Below are 16614 nucleotides of genomic sequence, written 5' to 3'. Positions count from 1 at the left end.
ATTTTTATTTTATTTATTTATTTATTTATTTTTTTTGAGACGGAGTCTCGCTCTGTCACCCAGGCTGGAGTGCAGTGGCCGGATCTCAGCTCAAGCTCCGCCTCCCGGGTTCACGCCATTCTCCTGCCTCAGCCTCCCGAGTAGCTGGGACTACAGGCGCCGCCACCTCGCCCGGCTAGTTTTTTTTTGTATTTTTAGTAGAGACGGGGTTTCACCGTGTTAGCCAGGATGGTCTCGATCTCCTGACCTTGTGATCCGCCCGTCTCGGCCTCCCAAAGTGCTGGGATTACAGGCTTGAGCCACCGCGCCCGGCCTTTTTTTTTTTTTTTTTTGAGACGGAGTCTCGCTCTGTCGCCCAGGCTGGAGTGCAGTGGCCGGATCTCAGCTCACTGCAAGCTCCGCCTCTCGGGTTTACGCCATTCTCCTGCCTCAGCCTCCCAAGTAGCTGGGACTACAGGCGCCCGCCAACTCGCCCGGCTAGTTTTTTGTATTTTTTAGTAGAGACGGGGTTTCGCCGTGTTAGCTAGGTTGGTCTCGATCTCCTGACCTCGCGATCCACCCGTCTCGGCCTCCCAAAGTGCTGGGATTACAGGCTTGAGCCACCGCGCCCTGCCTGATTTTTTTTTTTTTTAATTTTTTTGAGACAATCTCACTCTGTCGCCCAGGCTGGAGTGAGGTGGTGTGATCTCGTCTCACTGCAGCCTCAACCTCCCGGGTTCAAGTGATACTTGTGCCTCAGCCTCCCAAGTAGCTGGAGCTACAGACACACGCCACCATGCCTCCTAGCTAATTTTTTGTATTTTCAGTGAAGACGAGGTTTTGCCATGTTGCCCAGGCTGGCCTTGATCTCCTGAGCTCAGGCAATCCTCCGGCGTTGACCTCCCAAAGTGCTAGGATTACAGGCATAAGCCACCTTGCCTGGCCTTATATAGTTGATTTTGACATAAGGAATATATTTCTGAAAATATTATATTTCCAAACCTGACCTGAAATGACACAAAGCTAACCCATTATATGGGAAGTGAACTGGGACATTAGTACTTTTTAAAAAAATCCTACAGGATAGAATTGGCCATTATATTTGTTATTCACTCAATTTTAGCAAATTGGTGACATGATTATAATTGGTAGTATTATGAGAAAAATAGATACTCCATATGACTCATCAGTAGCTTAAATTGCTAAGTGTCAATGTTACCTTCATCCTCATCCCAGTCTCACTCTCAGACCAGTTGAGTGCTAGAGTATAATATATACTAAACTGAACAAAAGTTTGTATGGGGTCTCAATTCTAAACCAGCATTCTCATTTACCAGGTGGAACAGCTGAGGCCCAGGGAGGAGCCAGGAATTGCCCAGGATGATAAAATGAATGAGAGATGAACTCAGATCCAGTGTAGTGCTTTCCTGGTGTCATACTGATTCCTTGCTGAATGCCTAGCTTTTTTCTTTACTTATTAAAAATATGTATCACACAAATAATATAATCATTTTAACAAGGATTCTAAATAAGAAAGAAGGAGCACTGCTGGGTGTGGTGGTGTGGTAGTGGCCTGTAGTCCCAGCTACTCAGGAGGCTGAGGCAGGAGGATCCCTTAAGCCGAGGAGTTCAAGGCTGTAGCATGCTGTGGTTACGCCTATGAGTAACCATTGCACCCCAGCCTGGGCAACATAGCAAGACCCTCATCTCTAAAAACATTAAGAAGAGAGAGAGAGAAGGAATACTAGTAGTCTCACAATTCTGACTATTTTCTTTATCCATCTTCAGTTTTGATCCTTTTCTTTTTTTTTTTTTTTTTGAGACGGAGTCTCGCTCTGTCACCCAGGCTGGAGTGCAGTGGTGTGATCTCCACTCACTGCAAACTCGCCTCCCAGGTTCATGCCATTCTCCTGCCTCAGCCTCCCGAGTGGCTGGGACTACAGGCGCCCGCCACCACGCCCAGCTAATTTTTATGTATTTTTAGTAGAGACGGGGTTTCACCATGTTAGCTAGGATGGTCTCGATCTCCTGACCTCATGATCCGCCCACCTCGGCCTCCCGAAGTGCTGGGATTACAGGCGTGAGCCACCACGCCCAGCCAGGTTTTGATCATTTTGTACATGTGTGTTTGATTTCTGCATTGTTGTAATCAACATGTAATTATAATTTTATATTCTGCTTTATTTCTCTTAGCATTATTCCTAAATTATTTTCTAATTGCTAATATTTAATTCCTTTTAGTGGCTACATAATTTATCAAATTGTCATACCATAAATAAATTTACCTAGAGTCTTAACAATTAAAAAAGCTTATTTTGCCGGGCGCGGTGGCTCAAGCCTGTAATCCCAGCACTTTGGGAGGCCGAGACGGGCGGATCACGAGGTCAGGAGATCGAGACCATCCTGGCTAACATGGTGAAACCCCGTCTCTACTAAAAAATACAAAAAAACTAGCCGGGCGAGGTGGCGGGCGCCTGTAGTCCCAGCTACTCGGGAGGCTGAGGCAGGAGAATGGCGTAAACCCGGGAGGCGGAGCTTGCAGTGAGCTGAGATCCGGCCACTGCACTCCAGCCTGGGTGACAGAGCGAGACTCCGTCTCAAAAAAAAAAAAAAAAAGAAAAAAAAAAAGCTTATTTTGCAAAGTATTTCCAAGGTAGACTCTCTTTGTACATTTCCCATTGTAACTTAGTATACATATGTGTATATATTATAAAACTGAAATAGAATTTTCACAATATTTTTTGTGCAGTGCACAGCTTAAATTCTGTGCTACATTTTATTTCAGTTTTAAAAAATACTGCTTGTATCCTCTGAATTTCAGAAATCAAGTGGTCAGACAGTATATAACAGAGAAGAGAGACCTGTTTTTCAGTCTCCTCTTTTCTAAAACCTCTGTAGCTGGCCCTCAAGATTCTGCATCTTCTGGCCACAATTTACCTTTTTCAGCTTTATCTCCACTTATGCCCTTACAATAATCCAATGGTCTTAATGAGTCAAACCAACAATCTAGAAAGCATTATCATTTTCTTCAATTATAATGTTATTGTTTAAAAATCAATATAAAAAATTTACACTGTTTTGATTTAGTTAGAAAGTTGCATTCCAAAATTCTGCTTTAGGAAAATACGGTTGATTCCCAGATGTCAAACAAATAGAATTGTTCTTTTTAAAATCTTTCTTTCATAGTCTGGCACTTTCCCCATACTTGTCATTCAAAGTTTGCTTAAATCTTATCTCCTTGGCAAAGCCTTCTTAAGTTCCAAAAAATGTTACCTTTCTTTGGATTTCCACAGTATCCTCTCTTTAACACTCATTCAGTACTAATTTATTTTGTTATTTGTAAAGTATTTTTTCTGTCTAATCAGACTGACCAGGTTTGTATGTTAATATGTTTTTGTATAATCTGTGTGGTGAGGTAATTATATATACAGACACACACAAACACATATACATATATTTGCATAATAAGAGAAGTCCAGAAAAAGTGCTTTGAAATCTCAGAAATCTCAGAAAAAGAGACGTTAATGATCATTTGCTGGAGAAGTAACGCTTGGGCTGGGGCTAGAACAGGTGTGATTTGGGTAAAAAGAGATTGGAATGGCAGGTTTTCCAAATTGAGGGGATCAGTGGCAAAATCCCCAAAATAGGCAATGCAGGGCTTATATGAAGAATGTAAGTGGTACAGTATGATTGAAGCCTTGGGTTACTGAAAGGACATAATTGGAGATAAAGTTGAAAAGGGCTCTTGGGACCAGAAGAGGGACAACTTTGAGGACCAGCTAAAGAAGTTTTATAATTGAGAAAGTCAAAAAAAAACTAATTCTCTTTTCTGTTATATATTGTCTGATCAGTTGTAGAAAAATATTAAGGGTTTTGAAATTATACATTTATTGGGTCTAGCCTGTAGTATGATTGGCTTAACATTTTTTTATTTGCAGTATGTTAAAGGACCTTGACACCTCTGACAGAAAAGAGGATGTTCTTAGCACATCAAAAGATCTTTTGTCAAAACCTGAGAAAATGAGTACACAGGAGCCGAATCCAGAAACCAGCACAGACTGTGACGGTACAAACAATATTTTAGACATATCATGTATTTCAACTACTTACTTTTGAAAACAACGTAACACAAAGATTGTGTTTTCAACCTGTGGCTGTATGTTACAAAATGGCAGATTTGTAGTCTTTTCTAATGTTATAACCCTGTTCACTGGTTAGCCAGCATTTGCCTGAAGAACTCATGAACTCATGCTCTCACAAGGGCATTCATTCCATATTTTGAAAACGCTACTTGTTAGAAATCATCTCTCATACTCAACTTTAAATTCTAGGAGGTTTTTACATATTTATTTATTTATTTATTTAATCTTCCACAAATGAGAACTTTCACAAAATCGTGTGTTTCAGAAACATGGACCACAGAGCGTAATCTCATCATAATAAGAGTTTTTTCCCACCTTGACCAAATATTATTAGGTCTTTTAACTCTCCTTGCTAGAAATTGCTTTCTTGACCTTTTATCCTCCGGTTCTCCTTTGTATATACTCTGAGTCTGAGCCTTGGTCTGGGTCTGGGTCTTGATGTTCATTTAAAGCTAAATACTTGTTTGCTTGTTTGTTTTGTTTCTAATTCATTTTTTATTTTTTATTAAATAATCTAGTGTAAATAATCGGATAGCAGTGCAAGTCTTTGACAGACGACACTCCCCCTTCCCACCCTTGGTGTCTGCTTCTCAGAGGCACCTTCAGTCTGAAAATTTACATCCTCTTGTAGACATTTTTCTGGCATTATTTCTTTTTACTTTCTTTTTCTTTTTTTCACTCTTCCTGGAACTTCTGTGATTTGCACATTAGATTTCCATTAATTATCTTTTCTATTTTTCATCTCTTGATTTTCTGCTTTTTAGGATATTTCCTTGATTTTTTTTTTTTTTTAGTCATTTTTTTTTTATTATTATACTTATTTCCTTGATTTTATCTTTAACTCTTCTATGGAATTTTTAAATTTCTATCAAGGCAATTTCCGAGAGCTCTTTTTTGTTCTCTGAATATTTCTGTCATGCGTTCGAGTCTGAGGGCTGCTGGGCTTTTTTAGCGATGTCTGCATGCATGTGCAGGTCATGTGTGTAGTGTTCTCTGTTGTTTTTGTTTCCTCCAGTTTTTTTGTTGTTTATTTTGGATTCAATTTATTTTAGAGATATTCATGAAATAACTGATGTTCTGGGCACTCTTATAAAGTGCCTTACAATATTAACTAATTTACTCATCACAATAAACTACGTCAAACTTTAAGGTAATTTCTTTTTTTTTTTTTTTTTTTTTTTCTGAGACAGAGTCTTGCTCTATCACCCAGGCTGGAGTGCAGTGGCAGGATCTTGGCTTACTGCAACCTCCGCCTTCCAGGATCAAGCAATTCTCCTGCCTCAGCCTCCCGATTAGCTGGGATTATAGATGTGTACCATCACACCTGGCTAATGTTTTGTATTTTTAATAGAGACAGGGTTTCACCATGTTAGCCAGGATGGTCTCGATCTCCTGACCTGATGATCCGCCCACCTTGGCCTCCCAAAGTGCTGGGATTACAGGCGTGAGCCATGGCACCCGGCCCACTTTAAGGTAGTTTCTGTTATCCCCATTTAACAGATAATGAAACTAAGGTACAGGAGCATTAAATAATTACACACCGTCATAGAATTAGCCGCAGAGCTAGGATCTGAACACAGCAGTCTTGAGGCTTTTGAGTTTTCATTGATAACAACTGCATTATACTGTCTCTGTATCATTAAGTTTCACTAATAAAATGGTTAGCCAGAACAGGGGCAGGGACAGAGTTCTCCAGCATGTCAGTAGAGGCTTCCCTCTTGGCTTACATCAGTCCATTCATTACCACTTCTTGTTCAGCTAGTTACATATCTGTCTTCAGACCACATTTCTGTTCTTTATCCATGGAGACACAAAAGACTTGGCCATGTGACTCCAAAAAGTTTGAGGTGTGAGGCAGCAAGAAGGAATGGGTGGGACATTGACTCTAGAGTGCTACAGACCTGTGATAGAAACCTGTCTCCTCCTACTCTTGGCTGTGTGACTATGGCAAATAGTTAAACTTCTCTGGACTTCAGTTTTTTCTTCTATAAAATGAGGAGAATGATATCTACCTTGCTGGGTGGTTGTCAGGATTCAAGGTAAAGTGCCTAGTACACTGCAGGCCTTTCATAAATGGTAGCTGTTGTTATCTGCCAGTCTAGTAATCCTGTTAAAGAAGGAAGTACATTAAGATGGATGGTTTGTTTTTATGAACTCCTTCTGACTCTGTAATTGTTTCCTCCCCCTTAGAGCTCACAAAGCAGCTATTTGATAACAGACTCTAGAATTTTGCTTTGAATTTACATCAAATCACCAGCCTGTAGTTTTTGTCAATCACTTTCAAATTTTTTGAAAATTCGAACAATGTTTGTCTGTCCTCACTTTCCATCATTTCTCTTATTCACTAGATGCCTCACACACGTGTCAGTGACAGGGGCTCTGAGATCCTGTTTGCGGGTTTCCTTTGTACTCTGAGGTATAATCTGTCTAGACAAGGAGTCTTGAGCTAGTTTCTGATAGCTAGGTACTCTCTTTTATCTCCCTCTGAGCCTTGGCTTTCAGTTCCATCAGACCATTGTGTATTCTCTTTCCAATCAGATGCTTGTTTTCCTTGCAGAAAAAACAGAAGTAACAGGAATTCAGCAATTCCAGTTTTACATCTCATACCTCACATTTCTCTCAGTCACCAGCAGAAGTCCAAATTTCCCAGGCCATTCTTGTGCAGATACCCTTCACCACCCTGCCATCTTCACTCCCTGCTCTGTCCTCACTTCCTGTCCTTCCTGGCTTGTAAACCATTTAACTGACTGCTCTATCAACAACTTCCCGGTAGCCTCATCATCTTCTCTGATCATTTTCTTCCCCTTCTTTCTCTAATCATTTTCTGAGAATATGCACTGTTTCCCCTGCAGCCCACCTAAACTGTTTTTTTCTCCCGCAGACTTTAGGCCTGAGAGGTGGCACAGGCATCTGTTGTCCTTGCTTCCTGTTGCCATTTGTTTTTTCTTTTCTTCATTTTTTTTTTTTTCCTCGCTCTGTCACCCAGGCTGGAGTGCACTGGTGCAATCTCTGCTCACTGCAACCTCCGCTTCCCAGATTCAAGTGGTTCTCCTGCCTTAGCCTCCTGAATAGCTGGGACTACAGGCGTGCGCCATCATGCCCAACTTTTTTGTATTTTTATTAGAGACAGGATTTTGCCACGTTGGCCGGGCTGGTGTCGAACTTCTGACCTCAGGTGATCCTCCAGCCTTAGCCTCCCAAAGTGCTGGGATTATAGGCGTGAGCCACCATGCCCAGCCACAGTTGAGATTTTAGATGAAGGAAAGGGCCGCCACGGTGGCTCACACCTATAATCCCAGCACTTTGGGAGGCGAGCTGGGTGGATCATTTGAGGTCAGGAGTTCAAGACCATCCTGGCCAACGTGGCAAAACCCCATGTCTAATAAAAATACGAAAAAGCCGAGCGTGGTAGTGTGTGCTTGTAGTCCCAGGCACTCAGGAGGCTGAGGCAGGAGAATCGCTTGAACCTGGGAGATGGAGGTTGCAGTGAGCCGACATTGCACCACTGCACTCCAGCCTGGAAGACAGATCGAGAATCTGTCTCAAAAAATAAAATAAAACCTCAACTACTTTGAAATTCTATTTATCAGTTATGGCTTAATTTTTAAAATGGGAGTGGGCTGGCAGGATTCAGTTGTTCAAACATCGTATCAGGAGTTGCTCTCTCTCTCACTTGCCTTCTCTCTCCTCTCTTCTGTCCCATCTCTCCGGGTCAAGCCTCCATTTCTTTCTATCTGCTTTCTACTTTTCCTTTATATCAGTCTTATTTGAAATCTGTCTTTCTTTATAAGGTGACAGAAATGGCCACCAGAATCATATTAAACTTGGAAAAAGAGAGGTACTTTTTCCCAGTCAGTCCTAAGTATTTCCAGAGTTAATTTTCACTGGGCTGCCTTATGTCAGATGCCTACTGAGGGAGTGGGAAGGGTAGGTCTAATAGGAAATCTCGATGCTATACTGTTACCATTAAAGGGAAGCCTGGATTCCAGGCCGATCAAAACAATGGCTAGGGCTCTTGCCTGTCCAACGCTTAACAGTACACTTTGTGTTGGCACAGTGAGCTTTGCACATGAAGTTAGTTTAAAAAAAAATCATAGTTAACTGATAAACCTTTGTTCCAGCCAATGACCTTGCTTATCCCAAGAAATGTTTATTAAAGACTATTAAATTAAATGAAAACAGTTATGAGCTCTTATGATAAAGCATAGAGACAACCTAATTTCAAGTTAATTTACAGGAAGATAATAGGACAATATATAGTTGTTTATGATCTTGTTTTTACACTGCTTCACATTTTACATATGTGACTTTCAAAATCTTAAGACTTGACTGGGCACAGTGGCTCACATCTGTAATCCCAGCACTTTAGGAGGCCAAGGTGGGAGGATCACTTGAGCCCAGGAGTTTGAGCCCAGCCTGGGCAACATGGCAAGACCCTGTCTCTACAAAAAATAATTAATTAAAAAAAAAAAAAAAAAAAGATGTGTTTTGTTGCTGGGCACAGTGGCATAGGCCTGAAGTCTCAGCTACTTGGGAGGCTGAGGCAGGAGGATTTCTTGAGCCTAAGAGCTTGAGGGTTCAGTGAGCAGTGATTGCACCACTGCAGTTTAACCTGGGCAACAGAGCCAGACCCACTTTCTTTTCTTTTCTCTTTTCTTTTCTTTTCTTTCTTTTTTTTTTTGAGACAAAATCTCACTCTTGTCCCCCAGGCTGGAGTGCAATGGCATGATCTCAGCTCACTGCAACCTCCACCTCCCAGGTTCAAGCAATTCTCTTGCCTCAGCCTTCCAAGTAGCTGGGATTACAGACACGCACCACAACGCCCAGCTAATTTTCGTGTTACTAGTAAAGACGGGGTTTCACCACGTTGGCCAGGCTGGTCTCGAACTCCTGACCTCAGGTGATACACCTGCCTCAGCCTCCTAAAGTGCTGGGATTACAGGCGTGAGCCACCGTGCCTGGCCCACGCTATTAAAAAAAAAAAAAATCCAGATCTTAAGCCTTTTTTTTTTTTTTTTCTTTTTCATTTTAGTGACAGGGTCTCACTGTGTTGCCCAAGCTGGTCTTGAACTCCTGGACTTAAGCAATCCTCCTGCCTTGGCCTCCCCAAAGTGCTGGGATTACAGTCATGAGCCACCATGCCTAGCCAAGACATTTTGTTTTTTGTTTTTTTTTTCAAAGAAAAATATTAACAACATAATTATTTTATAGCTAGACAGATAAATTTACAGCAGCAGCTTATTCACGTGATGGACCACATCTGTAAATTAATTGATACTATTCCTGCTGATAAACTGAAACTTTTGGATTGTGGGAACGAACTACTTCAGCAGCGGAACATAAGGTATCTTGATTTTCCTCCTTCTGGAATATATCTGATTATATTTTTACCACTCTTAAGTAAAAAAATGGACAGGGCAAAATGTTCAGGCTTTCTGGCCTGGAAATGGCATAAAGATGCTCATCATGCAACTATTTTTAAAATTCATTTACTTTTCAAACCACTCCTTTACCATTCATATTCATATTTTTAAGTTAGAAAAAAAGCATATATTTTGCTACAATTTCTATTTGGTGTGAAAACTAAAGATTTGCTTTTGTGGCCCTACCAGAGTAAACTACTTATGTTTAATACGTTGTTCTCTTTTCTCTCTTCAGAAGGAAACTTCTAACAGAAGTAGATTTTAATAAAAGTGATGCCAGTCTTCTTGGCTCCGTGTGGAGATGCAGGCCTGATTCACTTGATGGCCCTGTGGAGGGTGATTCCTGCTCTGCAGGGAATTCTATGAAGGAGTTAAATTTTTCACACCTTCCCTCAAATTCTGTTTCCCCTGAGGACTGTTTCCTGACTACCACCCTAGGAAAGACAGGATTTTCAGCCACCAGGGAGAATCTTTTTGAAAGGCCTTCGTTCAATACCCCTTTACAGAAGTCCTTTGTAAGTAGCAACTGGGCTGAAACACCAAGACTAGGAAAAAAAAATGAAAGCTCTTATTTCCCAGGAAATGTTCTCACAAGCACTGCTGTGAAAGATCAGAATAAACATACTGCTTCAATAAATGACTTAGAAAGAGAAACCCAGCCTTCGTATGATATTGATAATTTTGACATAGATGACTTTGATGATGATGATGACTGGGAAAACATAATGCATAATTTAGCCGCCAACAAATCTTCCACAGCTGCCTATCAACCCATCAAGGAAGGTCGGCCAGTTAAATCAGTATCGGAAGGACTTTCTTCAGCCAAGACCAACTGTCTTCCAGTGGCAGCTACTGTTCAAAATATAAACTTCTCGGAGTCAATTCAGAATTACACTGGTAAGTTTAAAATAAATTGAATGCTTATATGAAAACAAAACTGTCCCAAAATAGGAATTATATAAGAAAAACCATAGCAAATCATGATTGCCTGAAAACCACATTGTTGCTATGCAAATTTCTACTGATGATATGAATTACAAATCACAATTTCAAAAGCAAGTTGCTCTTTTGTCTCTATAGCAGCTGTAGTTTTATAAAATGTGTAATTATAACCTATTGTAGTAAGGCTCTAAAGTCATTACAAATGTGCTTTGCCTTTGAATTAACATTTTTTAGTTCCTAAAACAATAAACTCATGAGGGCCAAGTTTTTAATGATTTTGGGGTGAGCAAAAGCAAAAATGAATTCGCTTGCTAAAAATGTACTTTAGAATTCTGTACTGATGAGAATCAATTAATACAAAGTAGGGAAGCATGTTTTATGTCTTAAAATGTTAAAATATAGGGCGGTCTAAAAAGGATATGAAGTCAGAACTGTCTTAAATCAGTCAAACTACTTCTTTGGGCCTATGTGCTCACTACATGCCATGTGCTATGCTGGGCACTGGTCATTTAAAGATGAATAACAAATACTCAGTAGTTCCTGCCCTCCTGGAGCTCACAGCTTAGTGAGAGAGAAGTTTTGAGAGGAATGAAATTAGCCACTGTTAAGGCCCCGGAGAAAAGCCAAGAATAATTTTAAAACCTTACATCAACCATATAAAGTTATCAAAAGTATTTTTTAGCTGAAAAAAGTTTATAAAGTACAGCCCTCCCTATTTTTGTCATTGATGACTTAATACCACGGAGGTTGTTCTTACAGTTACGCTACTGACCTTTAAAACAACCATTAATGGATTTATTTTTGTATCATGTTAGAATGTGTCATACTTGATATTTGCAATTATCTTGAGACAGTTGAGTGTTGGGGTTAGCGTAACTGCCAGAGCTGAGTGAGTACCTCTTGTTCTCTGTGCTGAACCAGAGTTGCGACAGCCAGGCTGCAGAGCAGGGGCGCGTGTGAGAGATGTTATGAAAGAAGAGTCTGAGGAAGCTCAGATGACTCCAAGGTTTCAGACACTGAAGACTGGGAAAACTGTGACACCAGTAACACAAACAGGGGAGTCAGGAGGCAGAGTCAGATTTGGAGAAAAGCTGAGAAGGGCTATTTTAAGACTAGAGGTTAAAGTGCTGGTAAGTCATTCAGGTACCAATGCCTTGAAGACAACGGGAGCTGTGCGCAGGACTGGAACTTTTAGGAGGGTGTCAGTTGGGTCTGAAGAGAGGTGTACACATTTGCTGCACACAGGTCATGTTTAAGATCATAGGACTAGGAAAGCTCCAAAAAAGAATGTCTACAGAGCCCAGTCTCAAATATCTGAAAGACTCCCCTATTTATGGGGCCGATGGAGGAAGTAGAGCCAGGAAAGGGAATTTAAAGTGAGTAGAAAACCATGATTGTCTTGATGGTCATGGTTGGAGGAAGGGAGAAGAGGAAGGAAGGAATAAAAGTAGTGGTAGGTGCTGTAGAAAAAGTCAAGGAAATACTTGATTTGGGCCTTTGGCAAGTCTTTGGTGGCTTTGAGACTTGTAGGGAAGGAAAGCCAGTAAACAGTGTAGGAACTGTGCTGCAGGGAAACGTGTGCCAGTGATTCTGCAGGCCAAGGGAAATGCTAAAGCTGTACTTTCACTGTATTCATGCACTGATTTTTCTTAATGTTGATTATTTTCCTAGACAAGTCAGCACAAAATTTAACATCCAGAAATCTGAAACATGAGCGTTTCCAAAGTCTTAGTTTTCCTCATACAAAGGAAATGATGAAGATTTTTCATAAAAAATTTGGCCTGCATAATTTTAGAACTAATCAGCTAGAGGCGATCAATGCTGCACTGCTTGGTGAAGACTGTTTTATCCTGATGCCGACTGGTATGTATTTTTAGAAGTGAATGGGCAGGAATCCATTGGCAGATGTTAAATGAAAGCTCTTTAATAGAAATAAAAAGACCACGTACACAGTATTTCTATCATTTAGGGACCTCTTAAACCTCCCATACCATAGTAAGAAAGTGTATTACTTTATATCCTCTGTTCTGGTTGTTGACATGATGAAGTTTATAGCCCTGTAAGATTTTCTTGTTTTTTTTTTTTTTTTTTGGGTGGTCGGGGGGACAGAGTCTTGCTCTGTCGCCCAGACTGGAGTGCAGTGGTGAGATCTCAGCTCACTGCAAGCTCCATCTCCTGGGTTCCCGCCATTCTCCTGCCTCAGCCTCTGGAGTAGCTGGGACTACAGGCGCCCGCCACCACGCCCGGCTAATTTTTTGTATTTTTAGTAGAGACAGGGTTTCACTGTGTTAGCCAGGGTGGTCTCGATCTCCTGACCTCGTGATCCGCCCTGCCTCGGCCTCCCAAAGTGCTGGGATTATAGGCGTGACCCACTGCACCCGGCCTCCTGTAAGATTTTCAACTTGAAGCTCACTGTGTTGAACTGATCTAGAATTTTTCTTTGGGAATTTTTCTTTTTTCTAGTCTAAGCAATTTTGGAAATCAAACAGAAAAATCACTGTCAGAGACCATGACCATTTCTGGCAGTCTATTTGCAACAATCTAGTGTTGCATAATGGTTAAATCATGTATGCATACGTGCATAGTGGTCCATCAGCTGTGGACCAAAGGCCTGAACTTAAAGAACAGCTCTGCTGCTCACAGCAGTGTGGCCACAGTGCAAGGCGCTTTACTCCCTGGACCCATTTTCTCATGTGTGCAATGGTGATAGCAGTAAAGTACCTGGTTCACAGAATGGCATGAGAATTAAATGAAAATCATTTACCACAATATTGTGTTGGCCCCACTTTAAAGAGTCTAGGACATTCATTGTGTTATTAAAGCTTATGATAGCTGTTCAATGATTTATAGTCATTCACATGAGAATATTAAACAGGGCAGAGCGCATGGAGAATTTGCAGTTTCAGTACCTACGTGTCTAGTCCTCCCTCTGTCTATCACTTGACTTGTGACCTTTAGCAAGTTAGCTAGTGCTGTCATTATTGTATAATGTTGACTGGGCATCTGAACTTTTTCAACCTGGTTTTTAGATTTAGATAGCCTTGGCTTAATAATCAGCATTTCAATTTTTATTAATTTATTAATCACTGTGCCTTCCTTTCAACCCTATTTTGGTGTTGCAGAACTCTAAAGCTGGAAAAAACCTTGGCAATGATCTAATCCGTTGATTTTTTTTCAGGGCTTTCCATTGTCCTTTAGGGTTTCAAGAGGGCATTTTTAAGGTCCTACCCCAATTTCAACCACTTGAGATATATACATATAAAAGATATAATTATGTATAATATGTATATTGTATTATAGATAATATGTCTAGTATATGTAATTATAATATAGATATAGTGTGTGTATAAATATTCCAAATAAGGTTTATTTTATTTTTATTTATTATTTTTGAGATAGGGTCTCTTGGTCTGTCACCCATGCTAGAATACAGTGGTGCTGTCACAGCTCACAGCAGCTTCAATTGGGTTCAAACAATCCCCCCGACCTAAGCCTCCCAAGAAGCTGGGACTACAGGCATGTGCCACCACACCCGGCTAATTTTTAAATTTTTTGTAGAGACGAGATCTCACTGTGTTGCCCAAGCTGATCTCAACTTCCCTGGGCTCAAGCAGTCTGCCTGCCTCAGGCTCCCAAAGTGATGGGATTTATAATAATAAAAATAAATAAACATTATATGGAAAGTAATTATTTTAATCCTAGCATCGTTTTTAGAGACTCTTCTACTACTAGAAATAAAAAGTTTACTGTATTCCATTACATTTTAAGTTTCCTGCCCTAATTCTTGCCTTTGCTATTATATATGTCTGTGTAAGATGTCCTAGGCACAGTGGCTCTTGCCTGTAATCCCAGCACTTTGGGAGTCCAAGGAAGGTGGATTACCTGAGGTCAGGAGTTCAAGACCAGCCTGGCCAACATGGTGAAACCCATCTCTACTGAAAATACAAAAACTAGAAGGGTGTGGTGGTGGGCGCTTATAGTCCTAGCTACTGGGGAGGGTGAGGCATGACAATTGCTTGAACCCGGGAGGTGGAGGTTGTAGTGAGCTCAGATGGCACCACTGCACTCCAGCCTGGGCAACAGAACAAGACTCTGTCAAAAAAAAAAACAAAACGAAAAACCTTTTTTTAAAAAAAATCATTTTTAAATTGCCTAAATGTAATAGTTGGAGTCATTTGAGTATGGCAAATTGTTGACACCAGGGACAATATGCCTTGGTGTCCTATTAAAGATATGATTTCTTTTGTAACTTTTATATTCATGCTCTCAAGACAGAACCTGACAGATATTTTTTCATTGTTTCTCTTTCAGGAGGTGGTAAGAGTTTGTGTTACCAGCTCCCCGCCTGTGTTTCTCCTGGGGTCACTATTGTCATTTCTCCCTTGAGATCACTAATAGTAGATCAAGTCCAAAAGCTGACTTCCTTGGATGTAAGTTATAAAAATACTAATAAAAACATGCCTTAGAAACAATTAAATTTCAGTCCTCTGGATAACCTTTTTATAAAATAGTTCATAATTTGTAAAAATAAAGCACAGCAATTAAATTAAGTTGTGCAATTAAACAGAAGTCTGAAAATTTGATACAGATAACCTGTAGTTCAATCTCATTTTATTCTACAAGAATGTATTTTAGTAAGAACTTTTAACCAATGCTATTTTTTGCTGATGTAATTTTTTTTTTAACTAATAGAAAATCATTTCTTTTTTCATTACTGCCAGGTCAGCATAGTTCTCTTTCCCTTATATCTTAAAATGCATACACACATGCATGCCTGCACACATACGTCTTTTTTCCTCATGGCTGAGTTTAAGGAAGTAAATGAATGCATTCTACCTAACTCTTCACAATGTCGGTGGGGGTGGTGGCTCATGCCTGTAATCCCAGTGACTTGGAAGGCTAAGGTGGGAGGATTGCTTGAGGCCAAGAATTCAAGACCTGCCTGGGCAACACAGCAAGACTTTTTCTACAGAAAAATAAAATAAGCTGGACATGGTGGTGAACGCCTGTGGTCCCAGCTACTTAGGAAGCTGAGGGTCGCTTCAGCCCAGGAGTTTGAGGCTGCAGTGAGTCATGATCATGCCACTACAGTCTAGCCTTGGTGAAAGCAAGACCCCAACTCAGTCTTCACATTTCGATTAAGAAGAACTGTTTTAGGAATTAAAGTCACCACTCCTCAATAAGACCACTCGTTTGGTTTGCTTCCAAAGAACGTCTTAGTGCGGTGATGGTGGCCATTGTTCAACCATTTGTGATATTATGGCCCCTTCCTTGTCGTTAACCTTTAAAACCCTGAAATCATTTATCTAAAAAAAAAATGCCACCATACAGTAGGACTGGAATATCTTGTATACCTAATTCATATTTATCTTATTTACAAAGATGAAAAATAAAGCAAGAAAAGGAAATAAACAGTGAGAAGACCATTTTGTGTTATGCTTTTTTTTTTTTTTTTTTTTTTTTTTTAAAGACAGAGTCTTGTTTTGTCGCCCAGGCTGGAGTGCAGTGGTGCAACCTTGGCTCACTGCAACCTCTGCCTCCCAAGCTCAAGCAGTTTTCCTGCCTCAGCCTCCTGAGTAGCTGGGATTACAGGCACCCAGCACCACGCCAGGCTAATTTTTGTATTTTCAGTAGAGATGGGGTTTCTCCGTGTTGGCCATGCTAGTCTCGAACTCCTGACCCCAAGTGATCCACCTGCCTCAGCCTCCCAAAGTGCGGAAATTACAGGTGTGAGCCACCACGCCCTGCCTGAGTTACACTTAATAAGGGTTTTTAAAAATGTATGTACTTACATACTTGTTATATTGAGATATGTGTTTCCTTTGATAGGTTTGATATGTGACTAATAAAATATTTATAAAACCTAAAGACAAATGTAATTTTGTCGGGTTAATGTATAAAATTGAAATTGTTTACTACTTTCATACTTAGATTCCAGCTACATATCTGACAGGTGATAAGACTGACTCAGAAGCTACAAATATTTACCTCCAGTTATCAAAAAAAGTCCCAATCATAAAACTTCTATATGTCACTCCAGAAAAGGTTTGTATTTATATCATTATTTTAAAATATATTAAAGACCACTAGAATACATATATTTTTAAAATTTTAACAACATTTTTTAT

General features: G+C 40.3%; 1 protein-coding gene and 1 non-coding gene across 2 annotated transcripts in view; one reads left to right on the top strand and one right to left on the bottom strand.

Moving 5' to 3' along the window:
* BLM (BLM RecQ like helicase) overlaps positions 1-16614 on the top strand; it is a 105899-nt gene that overhangs the window by 37978 nt on the left and 51307 nt on the right. The window contains 6 exon segments of the mRNA XM_010384791.2: positions 3918-4045; positions 9333-9465; positions 9780-10441; positions 12158-12349; positions 14798-14916; positions 16418-16531. Coding sequence (XP_010383093.2) covers positions 3918-4045; positions 9333-9465; positions 9780-10441; positions 12158-12349; positions 14798-14916; positions 16418-16531 — 1348 coding nt within the window.
* Positions 4353-4422, bottom strand: LOC115897856. The gene has a single exon (XR_004057633.1). It is a non-coding gene; the product is annotated as a small nucleolar RNA SNORD18 (small nucleolar RNA).

Source organism: Rhinopithecus roxellana, chromosome 5 (genome assembly GCF_007565055.1).
Source record: "Rhinopithecus roxellana isolate Shanxi Qingling chromosome 5, ASM756505v1, whole genome shotgun sequence".
Taxonomy (NCBI): Eukaryota; Metazoa; Chordata; class Mammalia; order Primates; family Cercopithecidae; genus Rhinopithecus; species Rhinopithecus roxellana.
Note: the sequence above shows the minus strand (reverse complement) of the source record. Positions and strands in the feature narration are given on the sequence as shown.